Here is a 16,619-nt window from a genome sequence, read left to right on the forward strand (position 1 = left end):
CTCGCTGTCGAGGCTGCTGCTGTTCCGAACGCACCCGGGTGAGCCAGCGCTCACCAGGTTCGCCAGACTCGGGCTCACCGAAAAATAGTCATTTTTACAAGCTGTCACGCATCCTTTGGGACGGCACCAGCCAACATGACTATGTGTCAGAAAACAGCCCGTCCCTTGGCCAACACCAGCACCAGGGCATTTTCTTAAAAGCCCTTCCTAACAGAGCGCGTCGCATTGAACAGTCTCCCTACTGAGATGGAAACGTAGAGCGACAAGGTGTATGGCCCGACACTGAGCTAAAACTAACAGCACGCCAGAGCCCTGCCCACACAGAAGAATGACTCCAAAATGCAAAGTCCCAAAGGCCAAATGCTTGGCCTCACCCTGCTAAGAAACATCTGCTTCAAGAAAAGATCTAGTGCTTGAACTCTTACTCGTGATAATGACCTCTGTTAGCCATCCCACCCCCAAGTCTTACCTATATTATACTGAGTTTTCTCATCCAGTAATTTCGAGTAGGTGTTAATAAAATCGAGGTAGTTCTTGGGAGTCACGTAGTTGCTGCGTCTCAGTTTCTGCAGGAATTGTTTGCTGAACTGCCCCACGGATTCGTGAACCAGGACAACGTGCTCTACCAGGTCTTCCGTGTTTTCCGGCGGAATCATCAGGTTATCCCCTGAAGAGGAAGGAACGGAAAAGGTGCCCCTTAAAGAAAGGAAACAGCAGTTCCTCGAGAAGTTAAATATAGAATTACCACGAGACCCACCCCCAAAGAACTAAAAACGGGGACTCAAACAGATTCTTGTGCACCAGTGTTCACAGCAGCCAAAAGGCAGAAACAACCCAAGTGTCCATAAAACAGATGAAGGGACAAACAAAAAAATGTGGCCGCTCCATACAGCGGACTGTTATGGACCCATAGGAAGGGATGAGGCAACGACACATGCCACAACACAGAGGAACCTCGAGAGCATGGGCACTAAGTGAGCGAAGCCAGACACAGCAGGACAAATAGTGCATGCATGATTCCCCTTCTATGAAATATCTGGAATAGACAAACTCCCCAAAACAGAAAGTAGCTTAGAGGTTGCCAGGGGCTGGAGGGATTGGGGGTGGTGAGTGACTGATCAATGGGGACAGAGCGTCAGTCCGGGATGATGAAACGTTCTGGAAATAACAGCAGTGACGGGTGCACATCAGGAAGGCAATGAATGCCACGTCTACACTTAAAAATGATTAGCATGGGAAATTTGTTGTCTATAGCTTACGACAGTGAAAAATGAGATTAAAAATTTTAATAAAGGAAGGAAAAGAGCAGCTATCACTTATTGGTGACTTTTCCAGACCACAGCTGTGACCTGTGCTCTAGCAACTCCTCTGCTAACACAGGAAGCCGATCCTTCCCACCGCTAGGAAGCTGCGTCTCTCCTAACGGCTCAGACACGGCAGTGGATGGGGACGGGCTCTCAGGGGAGACCAGCACGTCTCACCCCCGCCCTGGGCTGCCGGGGCTTGCTCAGCCACCACGGCCGGGTCCTCAGCACCCGCTCGTACCCGGCAAGAGTCAGGCCATCCTACAGATCTTTCGGAAGAATGAGTGATCGCTCCAGTGCCAGGATTACATCTCTCGGGTCACCTGACAGGCTGTTAAACATAGTCACCTCAGAGCAGAGCATGTCTCATGTTAAAATGAAGGAAGGAAAGTGATCAAGGGTACTGATGCACCCACATTCTGCAGAGCTGATCTTGAGTTATACCAGGGGTCAGCAAACCGCAGCCTGAAGGCCCGTTTTACAGCGTGCATGGAAAACTCGGCCCCGCAAACGTCCACACTTTTGGGCATAGCCATCCCAATTCCCAGGAATACATTCTAAGGAGAAAACTCTAAGCGAATTCCAGCGGTATTTATGACACTGAAACACAGAATACTGAAAGCAAACCCAAGTGCTAACCCTGGAAATGGTTCACACCCCCATGCAAACCAGGCACCCCTCTTTCAGGTTGGCAAACAACAAACACAAGGACAAAGCCAGCCCACCACTTTTCTTTGTAAATAAAGTTTTATTGGAACACGGCCACAGCCATTCACGTACATATTGTCTGTGACTGCTTTCATGATACAGTGGCAGACTGAGTAGTTCCAACAGAGCTGTAAATATTAATAAGTGCCATCTGGAACTTTATAAAAAAGCTTCCACCCCCTGAGTTAAGTAATAAGAAAAGCCCCCTTTGCCAAAAAAAAACTATTATAAGTTAGGACTTCTGCTTGTGTAGAGGGACTATTCACTTATTTATTGGATATACATTTACAAAGTCACCCAGGGTCATTTGGCATAAATCTGCGCAAGCTAGGTCCAAAGAAAAATATTTTCTCTAAAAGATAAAAGGACTTGCTTTCTTATTCAAAGATTTAAATAAATATACAAGGCCTTAGGTGTTGGAAACTTTAGAGAGAAGTTCAGTGCTGATCGATGATATTTACTGAAAGGTCCATGGGGCACGCTTGGAGTACCAGCACACTTTTCCTTCGAAGAGCCAACCAGTAAGAGCACAGTCCCTGTTGCAATTATTCAGCTTTGCGGTTGTAGCATTAAAGCAGCCATAGGCAGTATGTTAATTAGTGAGTGAGTCTGTGTACCAATAAAACTTTATTTACCAAAACAAGTGGTGGCCAATTTGGCAGCATGCCATGGTTTGCCAACTCATATTTTAGATGACACCTAGTCAATTTTTATCCTAAATTGCCCTTGTAAGTCTCCTGAAATCCCTTTGGACTAAAACACAATATAGACCTAAAATGAAAAACCATTTTACCATAGGAGTTTCCAGTGAAGGAATTTCCTGGACCAAATTCAAAGACGGAAAAGTGATAATAAATCTCTTTGTTATACCAACAACGTAGTCCCCATAGTAGCTGTGACTTACCTAGAAATGACTTAGCCACCGCATGCAGGGCTTGGGGAGGCCAGGGCATGAACCAGTCAATACCAGTGTTGTTTACCAGACCTTGAAAAGACAAGAGACGAAGAAGATGCTCACTCTGCAGCCCTGAGATGGGCTCAGGAACTCGACACCATCTTCCGCAGCCCACGGATTGGCGAATTGGAGCCGGAAGCGTCCAAGTCTGATTCATCAGGAGCAGTTTCTCAGCCTCGGCACTGTTGGCATTTGGGGCCGGAGGGTCCCACTGCAGGGGCTGGCTGTGCGTGGCAGGTGTCTGGCAGCATCCAGCCTCCACCCACTGGATGCCAGTAGTGTCCCTCAACCCCTCCCTGCCTTGTGACAACCAAAAACATCTCCAGGCACAGCCAGATGCCCCTGCAGGAGACAGAATCCCCCTCCTATTAGGAGCCTCTGTCTAAGGGCAGGTACTGGCAGAGTTTTCCCAGATGGGAGGGAGCAGAGAGCCACCCTCCCCTGCCGTGGACGCCACCTAGTCCCCTACGCCTGAGCCCTGCAAGCAGGGGAGGCCCACCCTACCGTGCGGGGCCACATTTCAGCACAAGGCTCCTCTCCCGCTCTCTGCAGGTGGAGCCTCCAGAGGTGGGTGGACCCCCAGCGCACACGCCCTGCAGGCAGGGAAACAGGCCCGCGGGCTCCGCTCGAGGGTACCTGGGAAGTTCCTGCACCGGGTCCTCAGGGTGTCCCCCACGGGCGACATGCCCAGGACGATGTGCAGGTTGTTTGCGCTTTTGTTCACGAAGAACTGCCACACGGACTCCTTGGCCGGCCCCATGCCCGCCTTCACGGCCTCCTGTGCGACCTGGCTGAGGATGGACTCCTTCTCCTCCTCGGGGAAAAGCGCAGGCACGATTCCTAGAAAACAAAGACGCGTGGGTGGTATTCTTTTGTCTCAAGGTCATTACCTCTCCCAGGCACTGAGCGAAATAGCGGAAGCACGAGGTCACGGACAAGCTGCCGAGGAGGGCTGGGCCCTGACTTTGATACCCGAGGCTCACTCGCCCCCCATGACCAAAACCCCTCAAGCCTCAAGCTCCCCATCTGCAAAATGGGCATAATAAACTCCTCCTGCTTACCTGGGAGGGTTACTGTGAGCATGAAAGGGACCACAGTCACCCGCCACTGACTCTGAAGCAGGAATTCTCAGCTGGGCTTGATTTGTGCCCCAGTAAATATTTAGCAATGTCTAGGGACGTTTTTGGTTGTCTCAACTTGGGATGGGGGAGGGGCGCTACTGGTGTCCAATAGGTAGAGTCCAGGGCTACTGCTAAACATCCTGCAACGCCCAGGACAGCCCCCAACACAAAGAACAGCCCAGACCCAGCGTCAGCCGGGCTGCCTTTGAGAAGCCCCAGCCAGTGAGACTTCTTTTCCCTATCTCTGCACCATTTCAAATTATGCAACGTGTCTTTATTAAATGCCTGATGCTTTCCCATGCAGGAAAGGGTTAACCTGGCAGGCCCTAGGCTGCCCAGCTTCCGGCTCCTGGGAATTAGACTTGGGAAGCGCTCCCCAGAGCTGCCCCCTAGCTCAGACAAAGGAGGCATTTTACGCTGACCTGCCCCACCTATGGCCACCTGGGATTTGGGTACACGCCAGGTAGAGGTGCCGGCTTATGTCAGAACATCCGGACTGATCTGTTACAGCAGCCACAGGAACTAATACGCCATCTGTCAGGTGTCATACGAAAAGTCTCTTTCCAGCGACGCCTCCCTGTCCAAACTGAGATGGGCCCTGCCCGAATTCTCCCGAGCAGCTGTATTTTTCATGCATAGCACCTCTCGAGATTTGTGATCACCGTGCATCTTTGTGTGTCTTTGTCGTTGATGTCAATCAGCCCACACAAAGCCTGGACTCTCAGCTTCGGGGAGGGCAGAGGCCATGCCTGTCTCACGCCCTACCCGATCCGGTGTCTGGAATGAACGCTGTGGAGTCAGTCCAAGTGGCTGACATGGTCCCCAGCCTCAAAAAGCTGATGGCCCATTGAAACAGACGTGACGTAAAACTCAGTGATCTAAACGCAGCAAATACACACTTTAAAATGTGTGCCTCTCATTGTGTTTAAAGTTTGCATGAAAAGAAAAACACGATAAAAATTGGATCTAGACAGTGACAGGTGACAGGCATGCGGCAGCACTGAGGGAGAGCGAGCTGAAGGTACGACTGGCCCTGCTGCTGCCGGGAACCGGACGTGTGGAGAGAGGGAGAGTGTTCGCACGCGTGATCCAGCAAGCAGTGACGCAGGCACCGTGGCGTCTAGACACATGCACACGGGTGTTTGCTGTGACATCTTTTCAGCCTTACTGTCACGTTTGCAATTGTCTGTGATAGACTCCATGACCGACACAGCGACACGATAAGGGACACAGGTGCCGAAACGAACAATTGCTAAACGTAATGGCTCCCTGGGAAAGAAAAGAGGTCCCCAAACGTTCATGGGTTCCTAGGCAGACAGGATTGTGACACGGCAAAGTGGTTATGAGCAGAGCTGTGATGCCGAAGGTCCGGGTTCAAGCCCCCGGGTGCCCTTGGACACGTGCGGTGTTAGCGGTAGCAGTTTCCTCAGCTGCCGTAATTCACTACCACGAACTGGGCAGCTTAAAAGGATAAAGAAAGGAATGTGCCCTCTCCCAGTTCTGGAGGCCTGAGACCGGGGTGCCGGGCATCCGCCAAAGGCCGCAGGAGAGGGTCGGTCCTTCCTCGCCTCGTCCGGCTCCCGGCGGCTGCAGACACCCCTCTGCGCGTGGAAATCTCTGCCCTCGTCTTTGCGTGGCCTCATCCTCTGACTCACACCCCCTGCTGCCTCTGACAAGGACCACTGTCATTGGGTTTAGGGCCCATCCGAAATCCAGGATGTCACTTCTAGATCCTTAACTACTTCTGCAAAGACCCTTCTCCTTAGTGACGCCCCGTTCACAGGTCCCAGGGCTTGAGGACCATAACGTATCTGAGGGGCCATGACTCAGCCCTCTACGGCGCCTCTGTGCCTCAGTTTCCTCGGCTGTGAAGCCAGGGTGGTAACAGTGCCTTCCTCGCCACGCTACGCGACGCACCACACGCACTCAGGAGGGCTGCGTGACACACGCTATTGCCACACGCACGGACAAGACCTCAGGACGCAGGGCCCGGGCTCTCGTGTAGGGCAAGGAGACAAGACCCCTGGGCTGCCGCGGACAGGAGGGGGCAGGCCGCGCAGGCGAGGCCGCGCCCGCCCGCAGGTGGCGAGTGCTGGAGAAGGCCCTCCCTCCCCTCACAGCGGCCGGCGGCACCTGAGGTCAGCATGTTGTTGATGAGCTCCAGGAAGCTCTCCTCGGCCACGTGCGCGTCCGTGAACAGGAAGATCATCATTTTGTTGTCGATCCCAAGTTTCAGATAGAGGTTCTTCAGGTCATCCCGGAAATTGTTCTCTGCGTAGCCGCGGCTCAGCATGATCTCGAACACCTGCCGACACAGAGCACACTGTCACCAGGCCACGGAGCGCGGCGTCACCAAGCGACAGGGCGCGGCGCCACCGGGCCACAGGGCGCAGCGTCACCAAGCCACAGAGCACAGCGTCTCGGCCACCTGTTGTCCTCCTCCCCTGCTGGCCACGTGCAGCGGGCACGGGCCGTCCACATGGGAGAACGTGGGTCTGGGAAGGCCTCCCTGTAACAAAAACGAGGCCTCGGAGCCACCAAGAGGGAGGGAGGCAGGACGGGGAGGCGGGAAGGAAGCAGCCAGGGGCTGGGCCTGGGAGGAGAGGAGGAAGATCACACACCCCCCAAAGTGTGCACAGCCACGCGCTAGAGTTGACATGAAAATGGATAAATCGTCGTGGGAAGACGTGTAAAGAAATTCAATGAGAAGCCATTCTAAATTCTTAAACTGGGAAATGCTATTTACAAACAAAATAGATATGACTGTAAGTAAGGACACACCTTTTCTGTTCAAGCATTTACTTTAGCTCAGAGTGGAAGTGAAACCTTTCGCTGCGATAGGCAACCGTAATTTTGGAAACACGTCACATTTCCAGTAACCGAGTCTCTGTTCCCGACCCTGTGCACTCACACACGCGATCACACACCGGCCGGTAGACTCCGGCGCTCAGATCTGTCCGAAGCCTACAGCCCCCACTCTGCGTGGAGGCCTGCTCTGATCCCTCCCCCAGCCCTCTGCCTCCCAGGGCCCAGCCACGCCCTGTGTGTCATCCTCCTCCCAGCCTCTGTCCCTGGACACCCTCTCTGCTGTTCTCCTCAAGGTGGTGTGTTGGGAAAATGCCTGAGATTCACCAGGACAAATCAACAGAAAAAATCAACTTGCCAGAGGGGAACGTCTTATCCTGCTGAAAAATGTAGAAACATCCTATAACAACTGTATTTTAATAATGAATGAATTCGGCCAGGCGCAGTGGATCACGCCTGTAATCCTAGCAATCTGGGAGGCCATGGCGGGCAGATTGCTTGAGGTCAGGAGTTCAAAACCAGCCTGAGCAAGAGCGAGACCCTGTCTCTACTATAAATAGAAAGAAATTCATTGGCCAACTAATATATATAGAAAAAATGAGCCGTGGTGGCGCATGCCTGTAGTCCCAGTTACTCGGGAGGCTAAGGCAGGAGGATCGCTTGCGCCCAGGAGTTTGAGGTTGCTGTGAACTAGGCGGACGCCACGGCACTCACTCTAGCCTGGGCAACAAAGTGAGACTCTGTCTCAAAAAAAAAAAAAAAAATAATGAATGAATTCAATCACATATTTTATCAGATTTAAAGGTAACTCAGGCATGTTAGTTTTTCATTGTTTTAGAGTTGTTTATACAGATACAGGCTGCTGTCAAAAAAAAAATAGAGTTGTTTCATTGTTTTAAAGTTTTAGAAATACTTTAGACAAAAGGTCAATATTTGTGAAATAATGTAAGCTGTATTCATTGAATGAACCATAATCACTCTCGTATATAAAGAGTTCTCTCAAATCAATAAATATATAAAGAGGCAACTTACAAAAGAGAAAAGGCAAGTGTCTAATGAATATATAAAAAGATATTCAAACTTCACTATTGAAGAAAAGATCATTTAAACGGCAATATTTTCCATCTATAATATTAGCAAATATCAGAATGACAATACCTAGTATCGGTAAGAATATGCAGAAAATAGACATTGCGGATAGCATAAATTAGCATAATCCTTTGTTGTGGGGGTGTGATTGGTTATTAAGACATTTTAAAAAATAATGGCTGGGCACAGTGGCTCACGCCCATAATCCTAGCACTCTGGGAGGCTGAAGCGGGAGGATTGCTCCAGGTCAGGAGTTCAAGACCAGCCTGAGCAAGAACAAGAGCCCATCTCTTAAGAAATAAATAAATAAATAAACCAAATATAAGGAATAACATAATGCTTCTATAACTACCACTCACATTTAACATTTACTGAAAAAAACTTTGTCATATTTGCTTCAAGCCCATTTTCAACTAAGTCACAAATCAGGTTAAAGCCTCACCCCTTCGCCTGCATTCCCAGGCCCTTTTTACTCGCCGTCCAAGTACATTCAGGTCCAGCCTTTCCAATGAGAAAGCAGGCCCCACGTATCTGAAGTCTTTAAAAACCATATACCCTTTAACTCACCAATTCCCCAATTTCTACAGAGCGATCCTATGAAAAACACTGAACAGTGTTCAAAGATATATGAAGAAAGATGTTCATCCCTGCACTGTTTATTATAGTAAACCAAGGGGAAAGCCACGTGTCCACCAACAGAGATGGGTCACGTATGGCATACCCACGCAACGGAACACCGTCCAGTGTTTCAAAAGATGATACAAATATGTATTTGCACTGGCTTGAAAAGATGTCAGTGATACAGTGGGAAAAACACGTATTACCAAAGTTATATATAATATTAATATTAACCCGTTGCTGGTAAGAAGTAAATGTGTTTGTATAATCATAGAACTTTTTCATTCATAGAAAAGTGGAAGAACATACAGACGGTCCCCAACTAACGATGGCTGGACTTGAGATTGTTTGACTTTCCGACAGTGCAAAAGCGAGATGCGGCCACTCAGCACACTCCTCGACTTACGATGGGGCTGCGCCCCGGTGCAAGCGTGGCGAGCTGAGGAGCAACTGCTCGCTAAAAATGTCACCAGTAACAGTGTCCATCTCTAGGTTATGAGATTACAGGTGATCTTTATTTTCTTTAGATTTTCTGCACGTTCTGAACTGTTGCAATGAGGCTGTATTATATATTACATTCAGAGAGAAAAGCGAGAGAATTCACGATGATAGTGATCACCGTGTGCAGTGGACTCAATGTGTGCGTCCCCCTCCCAAACTCCGTATGCTGAAACCCTAAACCCCAGGGTGCTGGTCGGGCTGTTAGGAGGTCCCTAGGTGATGGGGGAGTCCTCACGCCTGAGATTCGTGCTGTTATGAAAGGGACCCCCCGAAGGCCCTTCTCTCTCTCTTCCAGCCACGGGAAAGGGAAGTCAGCCACGTCCACAACCCAGAGAGGGACCTCGCTGGAACCTGACCATGCCAGCACTCGGGTCTCAGAGTCCCCAGCCTCCGGAACTGTAGGAAATCAATTTCTGTTGCCCACAAGCCAGTCTAGGGCACTCTGTTATGGCAGCCTTAACTGCCAGTGACGCCGTGATAAGGACGATGATGCTGGGTTAAATCTGATCCAGAAAATGCATAGAAGACAAATAGGAAAAAGTTTGTACAAAAGAACACATCTTCCTTGCTAGGGGAAGGATCAGGAAAACCCAACAAAAGCATCCTCTCGAAAGGCAGGCTTCTCAAATGGGTCTGAGGTGGGTGCGAGGGACAGCTGAGCATCTGAGAATGACCGAGGCTGGACGAGACCATATGGCGTCCACGTGGGTCACGGAATGCAACAGAGGATGGAGGCACCGGGGCCAGGGTGCAGCAGAGACAGGCGTGGGGGTAAGGGAAGACCCACGGAGAGTTAGACGCCTGAGAGCTACAGGAGGGTCGGGGAGACAAGGGCGAATCATGGAGATGACTCGTCGTCAAGATTAAGCCTCAACGCAGGGCGCAAGCCTCCGGCTCGAGAGGGCCCTGCAGGTGAGTCACCCATGGAAACTGCAGGAGGCACCTGTGCAGTTCTAGAACGGTCTGGAGAAACAGGAACCCGCAGACACTGCTGGCGGGATGTAAAATGATGCAGTCGCTCGGGCGGGTCCGCAAATGACTGACTATGTGGCCACCAGATGACCCAGCAGCCCCAGTCCCAGGAGTGCGCCCAGAGCAGGAAAGACACATGTCCTCGCACACGTCTGTACACGCATGTCACAGCAGCACCATTCACAATAGCCAAAAGGTAAGACCCTCCCAAACGTCCATGAGCAGATGACAGATAAACAAAATGTGGTCCATCCATACGATGGAATATTATTTGGCCAAAAATGAAATGAAGTACTGACACGTGCTCCAACACGAACCTTGGAAGCATTATGCCAAACCGAAATACCTCACACTATGTGAGTCTGCCCACATGAAAGTCTAGAGCAGGGTGGTCCGTAGAGACAGAAAGTAGGTCAGTGGGTAGTTGCTCAGGGCAGGTGAGGGTGGGTGCAGAGACGGGGGTGGGAGAGAAGGCACGGGGTTTCTATCTGAAGCGATGAAGTTGTTCCAGACTAGACTGTGGCGATAGTTGTACATATCTGTGCATATACCAAAAAGCACCGATTTGCACACTTTAAGTGGGTAAATCATATGGTCTTGAATTACATCTCAATTAAATTGTTTTTAAAAAAGAATCCTAGGCTTGACCCCGAGCTGTGCCAGTCGTGCAGAGATTCCGCAATCAGCAAGTTGCCGGCCTCATGCAACGGGCCCGCCATGGTCTGGGCCAAGCCCCCCACCACGTAAGCACACGCCACAGTCCACAGGACTTGCCTGGGTTTGATTTTTGAACTCAATTTGACACATTCTCCATTCTAAAAACAATACACTACAGACAGTCCAACGTACCATGGTTCAACTTACGATTTTTCCACTTTACAGTGGGTTCGTTCAGACATTAAATGCACATTGTCTTGCTGTATTTTTGACTTATGATGAGTTTATCAGGATGTAACCGCATTGTAAGTCAAGGAGCATCTGTAGTTAGATGCTTTCAATATTCAGTAAAAATAAGATCAAGCCAAAAAAAAAAAAAAAAAAACCAAACCAAAAAAGGACTTCCATACACTTTGGAAACACCACGGCATGATCTGCTGTAGACTGTCCCGATAGCACATGACTTGCCAATAGCAGAAACCCAAATGAGTCTCTTTTCCTGGGAGGCGGGCGGACTCACCTCGCAGCCGGCGGTATAGGCGGCCAGGCGCGCCAGCGACTGCTTGCCCGAGCCCCCGACGCCCACCAGCAGGGCGTGGCCGCGGTCCATGCGGACGATGCGGTGCACGCGGGTCAGATGCTCCAAAGCGTCGTCAAAGAGAACCAAGTTCATCTTGGTGTTGCTTTCGTTATACTCCTCAAGGATTTCCTGAATTCAAAAAAAAAAAAAAAAAGTTTTAAAGGATCCCTGGATTTAAGAGGCGGACTCCCCTGTCCTGTCCAGCAGAGACTGAGAATGGAGAGGTTTTTCTGATCATCCACAGTGGCTGAAATAATCACAGGACTCATCAGCCTTCACAATCAAGACCTCCACCCGCTGCGTTCTGACGGGCCGGCAGCAAGCCGAAGGGGGTCACGGGGCGCATCTCGTGAATGTAAATGAAAATGAATGTTGGGGATCAGGTGAGTGGTCCCCAAACCTAGCTGTGCAGCACCCAGGGACACCCCCGCGGGCCCAACGAAGCCAATCTCAGGGTGCAGGCCCAGGAGTCTGTGTTTAACAGACGCCTCGCCAGGGGCCCTGCCCTTGCACCGCTGGGAGGGGGGCCTCCGGGTCAGACACAGGCCCGCATCTGACGCCCGAGAAACAGCCACGGCTGTTACTTCCTGGGCCGCCACTCCACGCTCGGCCCTCCCACTCAGCTCTCCCGCTCGGCCCTGCTCCTAGGAGGCGGCGAGGCCCGCCCACACCTGGAACAGCGCCTTGGCCGCCTCGTAGTCCTGGATGTCTTCGTACACACGCGGCTCCTCCTCGTGCAGGGCCATCCGGAAGTCTCCGAACAGTATGGGGTCCCTCATCACCGTCTCCAGGTCGTCGGGAAAATGTTCCGTCACCAAGCTTCTTATGTGGTCTTGCACCTTAAAACACAAGACCATTAAAGGACCCAAACTCAAGAAAGCAAATGCACAGGGGTCTTGTCAGGAAAGGAGTACACGCTGTTATTACCTAAAATAATTTTTGCTACAAGATACTTAATAAGCAACCCGCCCTCCTTTACCCGTTGGCCTTTATTGTTAGTGTCTGGTTTTCTGCAATTAGTGTCCTATATGACAAGTACACCGGGGTTGTTTCTACGCTCGTCGGTTTTACTCAGGGGAGGGCGCTGTGGTTAGAGCCGCGCGTTTGCTGGCCCACATCACCACACTGACCAGCTGCTTGTCTATTTCATTGATCAGCCGGTCGTGGAAGACTCTCAGGCACTCGTTCCTCCAGACCCTCACCATCTGGGCCACCGTCTGGAACCTGCACGAGGAAAGGGGCAGAATCAGCCACGAAGTCCCCTGCAGCAGAGCGAGGCCCGTGCTGCCGTTTCCAGATGCCCACACAGGGCGCAGGAGGGGACCGGCGTTTCTAGGGTCCTTTGCCCCCTAGTGCCACAGTAATGGGATGTAAGCAGAGAGCCCTGCAGAAGCTAATGAATTAAATGGAAAGAATACAGAGTCATCACCCATAACTTATCCTACCGTGGGGAAGGAGAAAGAGCATCATCTATACGTGGCGTAAATGACATCAAGTAAGTGCCTAACGTCGCCCCACTTGCTGGAAAATATGGATTCAAAATCGGCATCAGGGCCACTGGCAGCTCCTTTTTCTAAGAGCCAGCTCCATCTGGCCCAAGTTCCAGAATTTCCCTGTTTTCTGGCAAAGAGCCATCACCCCACCCAAAACACCTGGGGCTGCCCCTGCTGGACTGCACCCGACACAACTCCAAGGGCAGCCACGAGCAAGCCTAGGTCCGTGGTCCTTAACTCATTTTCCAGTGTTTCGTTGATTCGTGATACGAATCCATGTAATTGCATTCTGCTTGCAAATCGACATAAAGTAGACGCTCATGTGAGGACGAAAGTCGAGCTTTAATGGGAAATTTTCTACACGCAGGCTTAAATCCTTCCTGTTCTCCGCTTGCTCCTCCCAAAGACACACACGTCACCACGCAGCAACTGGAAGCGATTGGGTTGCAGGAAAGGCTCCAGGCAGGAAAACCCCAACTTCAGAACTGGCAATGAGGTCAAGCAAAGCATTCCCTGGGGTGAGACGCACCTGTCTCCATGTCAGCCTTTCCGCTTCCCTTCGCCCGTGTCTGCAACTCAAGGGCTTAACAGGGCATCTGGCCTTACGCCAAGCATGTGTCTGTTTTCTCAGTCAACATAAGCAGAATCATCGGGTAACTAAGATGCACTGACTCATCGAAATCGGTGATCAGTTCTCCGTCTTCAAAGCATAAAAGAAATCGTCCCACCTACGGCGAATGCATGAAGAGAAACCAAACTCACCTCTCTGGGTTAGTGAGGACAAGACCATTAAAGACCCGGGAGAGATCGCGCAGGTTGAAGATGTAATGGAACTTGGAAGGAGTGGGAGGTAGGTCCTGAACGATGTCTTCGTAGAGTGTTAATGTGCAGGACGTCAGCTTGTCACTCACAGCCATGATGCTCTCGTGAAATGTCTAAAAATTTAGAAGTCCGTCAATAGATGAATGAATGCATATACAACAGCGTATCATTTGGCCATAAAAAGGAGTGAAGCATTAACAACATATTACAACATGGGTGAACCTTGGAAACATCATGCTAAGTGCAAGAAACAGGACACAAAGGACACATATAGTATGACTCCATCTATATGAAAAACCCAGAATACGTGAATCCATAGAGACAAAAAGTAGATCAGTGGTTGCCGGGGGATAAGGGGGTGGGATGGGAGTAACTGCTATTGACAGTGGGCTTCCTTTAGGGGTGATGCAACGTTCTGGAACCAGATAGTGGTGATGGTTGCACAACGTTATAAATGGACTAAATGCCACCGTATCATATGCTTTAAAATGGTTATTAAGTGAATTTTATCATTTTTAATGGAAATTAAGAGGCCAGAGAAGCTCATCATCTGATCTACTTTTATCTCTAAGCCTAGATTTTCTTACTAGCTGACCAGCCAACGTGATGTGAAACCAAACACCCCAGCCAGCCCTCAGTCTGAGCTGTGTCCGAGTGGCGCAGACCTCGCCGTTCTGAGAGCGAATGCCCGTAGGGAGGGCGTGAGCAGGCCAGGTGCTCACGCGTGACCTACCCCGTGCTGCCACCTCACCCCCCTGGTCCCCACAGCAGCTGGGCGTGTAGATGCTGCTTTGGTAGGGAAACGTCAGGATCGGGTCACTGTGTAAATGAACAGGCCCCATGTGGGGCACCCACGTGAGTCGTCATGACTACAGCAATAACTAGCGTCTAGTGAGTGTCTGCCACATGCTAGACACTGCAACGCACACTTTCCGCCTTTCCTTCTCCCCAAGCCCAGTGAGGTGGGCACCACTGTTATCTCCCTGCTCCAGGTGAGAATGGGGGTCGGGAGAGCCCACGGCGCAGAACTGGGCCTGACGCAGAACCCCAGGCCCCTGGTCCGCTCACTGCCGTAACTCAGTGTGACACACGTCTCTCAGGGCCACATCACGAATGCCATGGGCCCTTCTCCCATAAAAATACAGTAAAGTTATATTTTCTAACTGCATTGCTATAAAGACCATTTTTTTCTTCTGATTTTGAAAGAAGTTAACACATTTCCAATGGCCCCTGGAAGTGTCATGGGCCCTTGGCATTGTCCCTGCCGTGCCTGACAGCCACGTCACCCCACACACATTTCTACCCCGACACGAGGTCTTCCGGTTTAGACTTCTGATTAAAACCGAGTTACCGAGGTATGGCCTCTCAGGATGGAGGAGTAAATCAAATGCAAAGACTTCTCTGAAGGGAACAGCACGTTGAAGACACTGAACAGCGAAATGAACCTCGGGTCGACCTCGTTGCGGCCTCCGCCGGCTTTCCCCATGGCAGCGATGAAGCCAAGGTCGCGAATGCTCTTGCAGTTCAGCTCCTTCCCGCGGTCGTACAGGTAGCCTTTCTCCAGCAGCAGCTTCAGCAAGGCAATCGGCTGCTGGGTGCCGTATTCGTCCACCTCGATTTTTGTTTAGAGAAAAGAGAATAGCAGCGTTGCGTAAGGCAGAACTCAGAGAGGCCTCCGCTGACCCCCTAGACTGAAGCTCACCTCTCCTGCTGCTCTCTCGGAGCACCTGGTTTTAGTTTCGCGGGGCTTCTCAGATGTTGCTGTTACGTATTCATGTGTGATTACTGCTTTAAGCCCGTCTCCCTCACTAGACTGCAAGCTACATGAGGGCAGGGTCTACACAGGTTTCGCACATGCACAGCGCCAGCCCATAGGAGGTGCTCTATAAATATGTTAATTAGATAGATGGAGAGGTGGACAGGTGGATGGACAGATGAACATATGGATGGACGGATGGATGAATGGGTGGGTAAGTGAATGGATGGATGGATGGACAGTTGAATGAATGGATTGATAGGTGGGTGGGTGGATGGATGGATGGACAGACGGAAATTGGTTGGATGGATGGACAGACATTTGGGTGGATGGAGGGATGTACAATTGAATGAATGGAAGGATGGGTGGGTGGATGGATAGATGGAAGGATGAATAATAGATGGATGGATGAACAGACAGATGGGTATCTGGATAAACAGATGGGTGGGTGGATGGAAAACAGGTGAATGGATAAACAGAATAGATGGATAGATTAATAAATAAATGGATGGGTGGATGGATGGGTCCTGGCCTTGCACACAGTCCTTATGGAAGATAGACTTTCAGGAAAAAATGGTTCTGTGAAATGATATAAATTTAAATTCCAGTATGCTAGATGCAAAACTTTGTACTTCTCAGGCTCTGGCCCCAGAAACACATTCACCACACAGCTAAAATTTTCCTTCCTTGGTAAATCCAGAGGAATTCTTGGGAAGTGTCTGGCCTGATGCTTCCCATGTATACGGGGTCAAGAACAGGATTATTCTCTCAAGGAGAGCTCATTTGGAAGCCACCTCAAACTCAAACTCATGCTGAACACAGTGCAAAGGCTGCCTGCCGCCTGCCTTCCTCCTCTGGGAAGCTAAGGGACACAGTAAGGGATAGGTCCCTCCGTGTACGTGCGTCCCGGGAACACGCCGCCCACGTGGGCTTCCCCGGGCCCGACCTGCAGCCGCATGCAGAGTTAAAGGGGGCTCCACACTCGCTCACTTCCCAACGCAAACGCAAGCACCGACTCGCCCGGCCTCCCGCCTCCCGAACTCACTGCACCTTGGGCATGTTCATGTCGTCCATGAACACCAGCAGGCGCTTCCCCATAGGTGGCCCGTAAGTGTCTTTGGTTCGCTTTTCCACATTTGCCTCTAGATTTCTCTGGATGTCCAGGGATGTGGTGCGGGAGGAGAAGTTGACCGTTAACACGATCTGAAACACAGAGACAATTCGAAAAGTCAGGTTTT

General features: G+C 50.7%; 1 protein-coding gene across 1 annotated transcript in view; it reads right to left on the reverse strand.

Annotated features, from left to right (window-relative positions):
* DNAH10 (dynein axonemal heavy chain 10) overlaps nucleotides 1-16,619 on the reverse strand; it is a 123,332-nt gene that overhangs the window by 32,845 nt on the left and 73,868 nt on the right. Inside the window, exons 46-55 of the mRNA XM_075996477.1 lie at nucleotides 16,432-16,584; nucleotides 14,977-15,237; nucleotides 13,566-13,738; nucleotides 12,441-12,534; nucleotides 11,982-12,149; nucleotides 11,251-11,439; nucleotides 6,222-6,393; nucleotides 3,604-3,807; nucleotides 2,917-2,997; nucleotides 470-667 (exon numbers count right to left, since the gene is read on the reverse strand). Coding sequence (XP_075852592.1) covers nucleotides 470-667; nucleotides 2,917-2,997; nucleotides 3,604-3,807; nucleotides 6,222-6,393; nucleotides 11,251-11,439; nucleotides 11,982-12,149; nucleotides 12,441-12,534; nucleotides 13,566-13,738; nucleotides 14,977-15,237; nucleotides 16,432-16,584 — 1,693 coding nt within the window. The remainder of the gene's footprint in view (nucleotides 1-469; nucleotides 668-2,916; nucleotides 2,998-3,603; nucleotides 3,808-6,221; nucleotides 6,394-11,250; nucleotides 11,440-11,981; nucleotides 12,150-12,440; nucleotides 12,535-13,565; nucleotides 13,739-14,976; nucleotides 15,238-16,431; nucleotides 16,585-16,619) is intronic.

Source organism: Microcebus murinus, chromosome 22, assembly GCF_040939455.1.
Source record: "Microcebus murinus isolate Inina chromosome 22, M.murinus_Inina_mat1.0, whole genome shotgun sequence".
Taxonomy (NCBI): Eukaryota; Metazoa; Chordata; class Mammalia; order Primates; family Cheirogaleidae; genus Microcebus; species Microcebus murinus.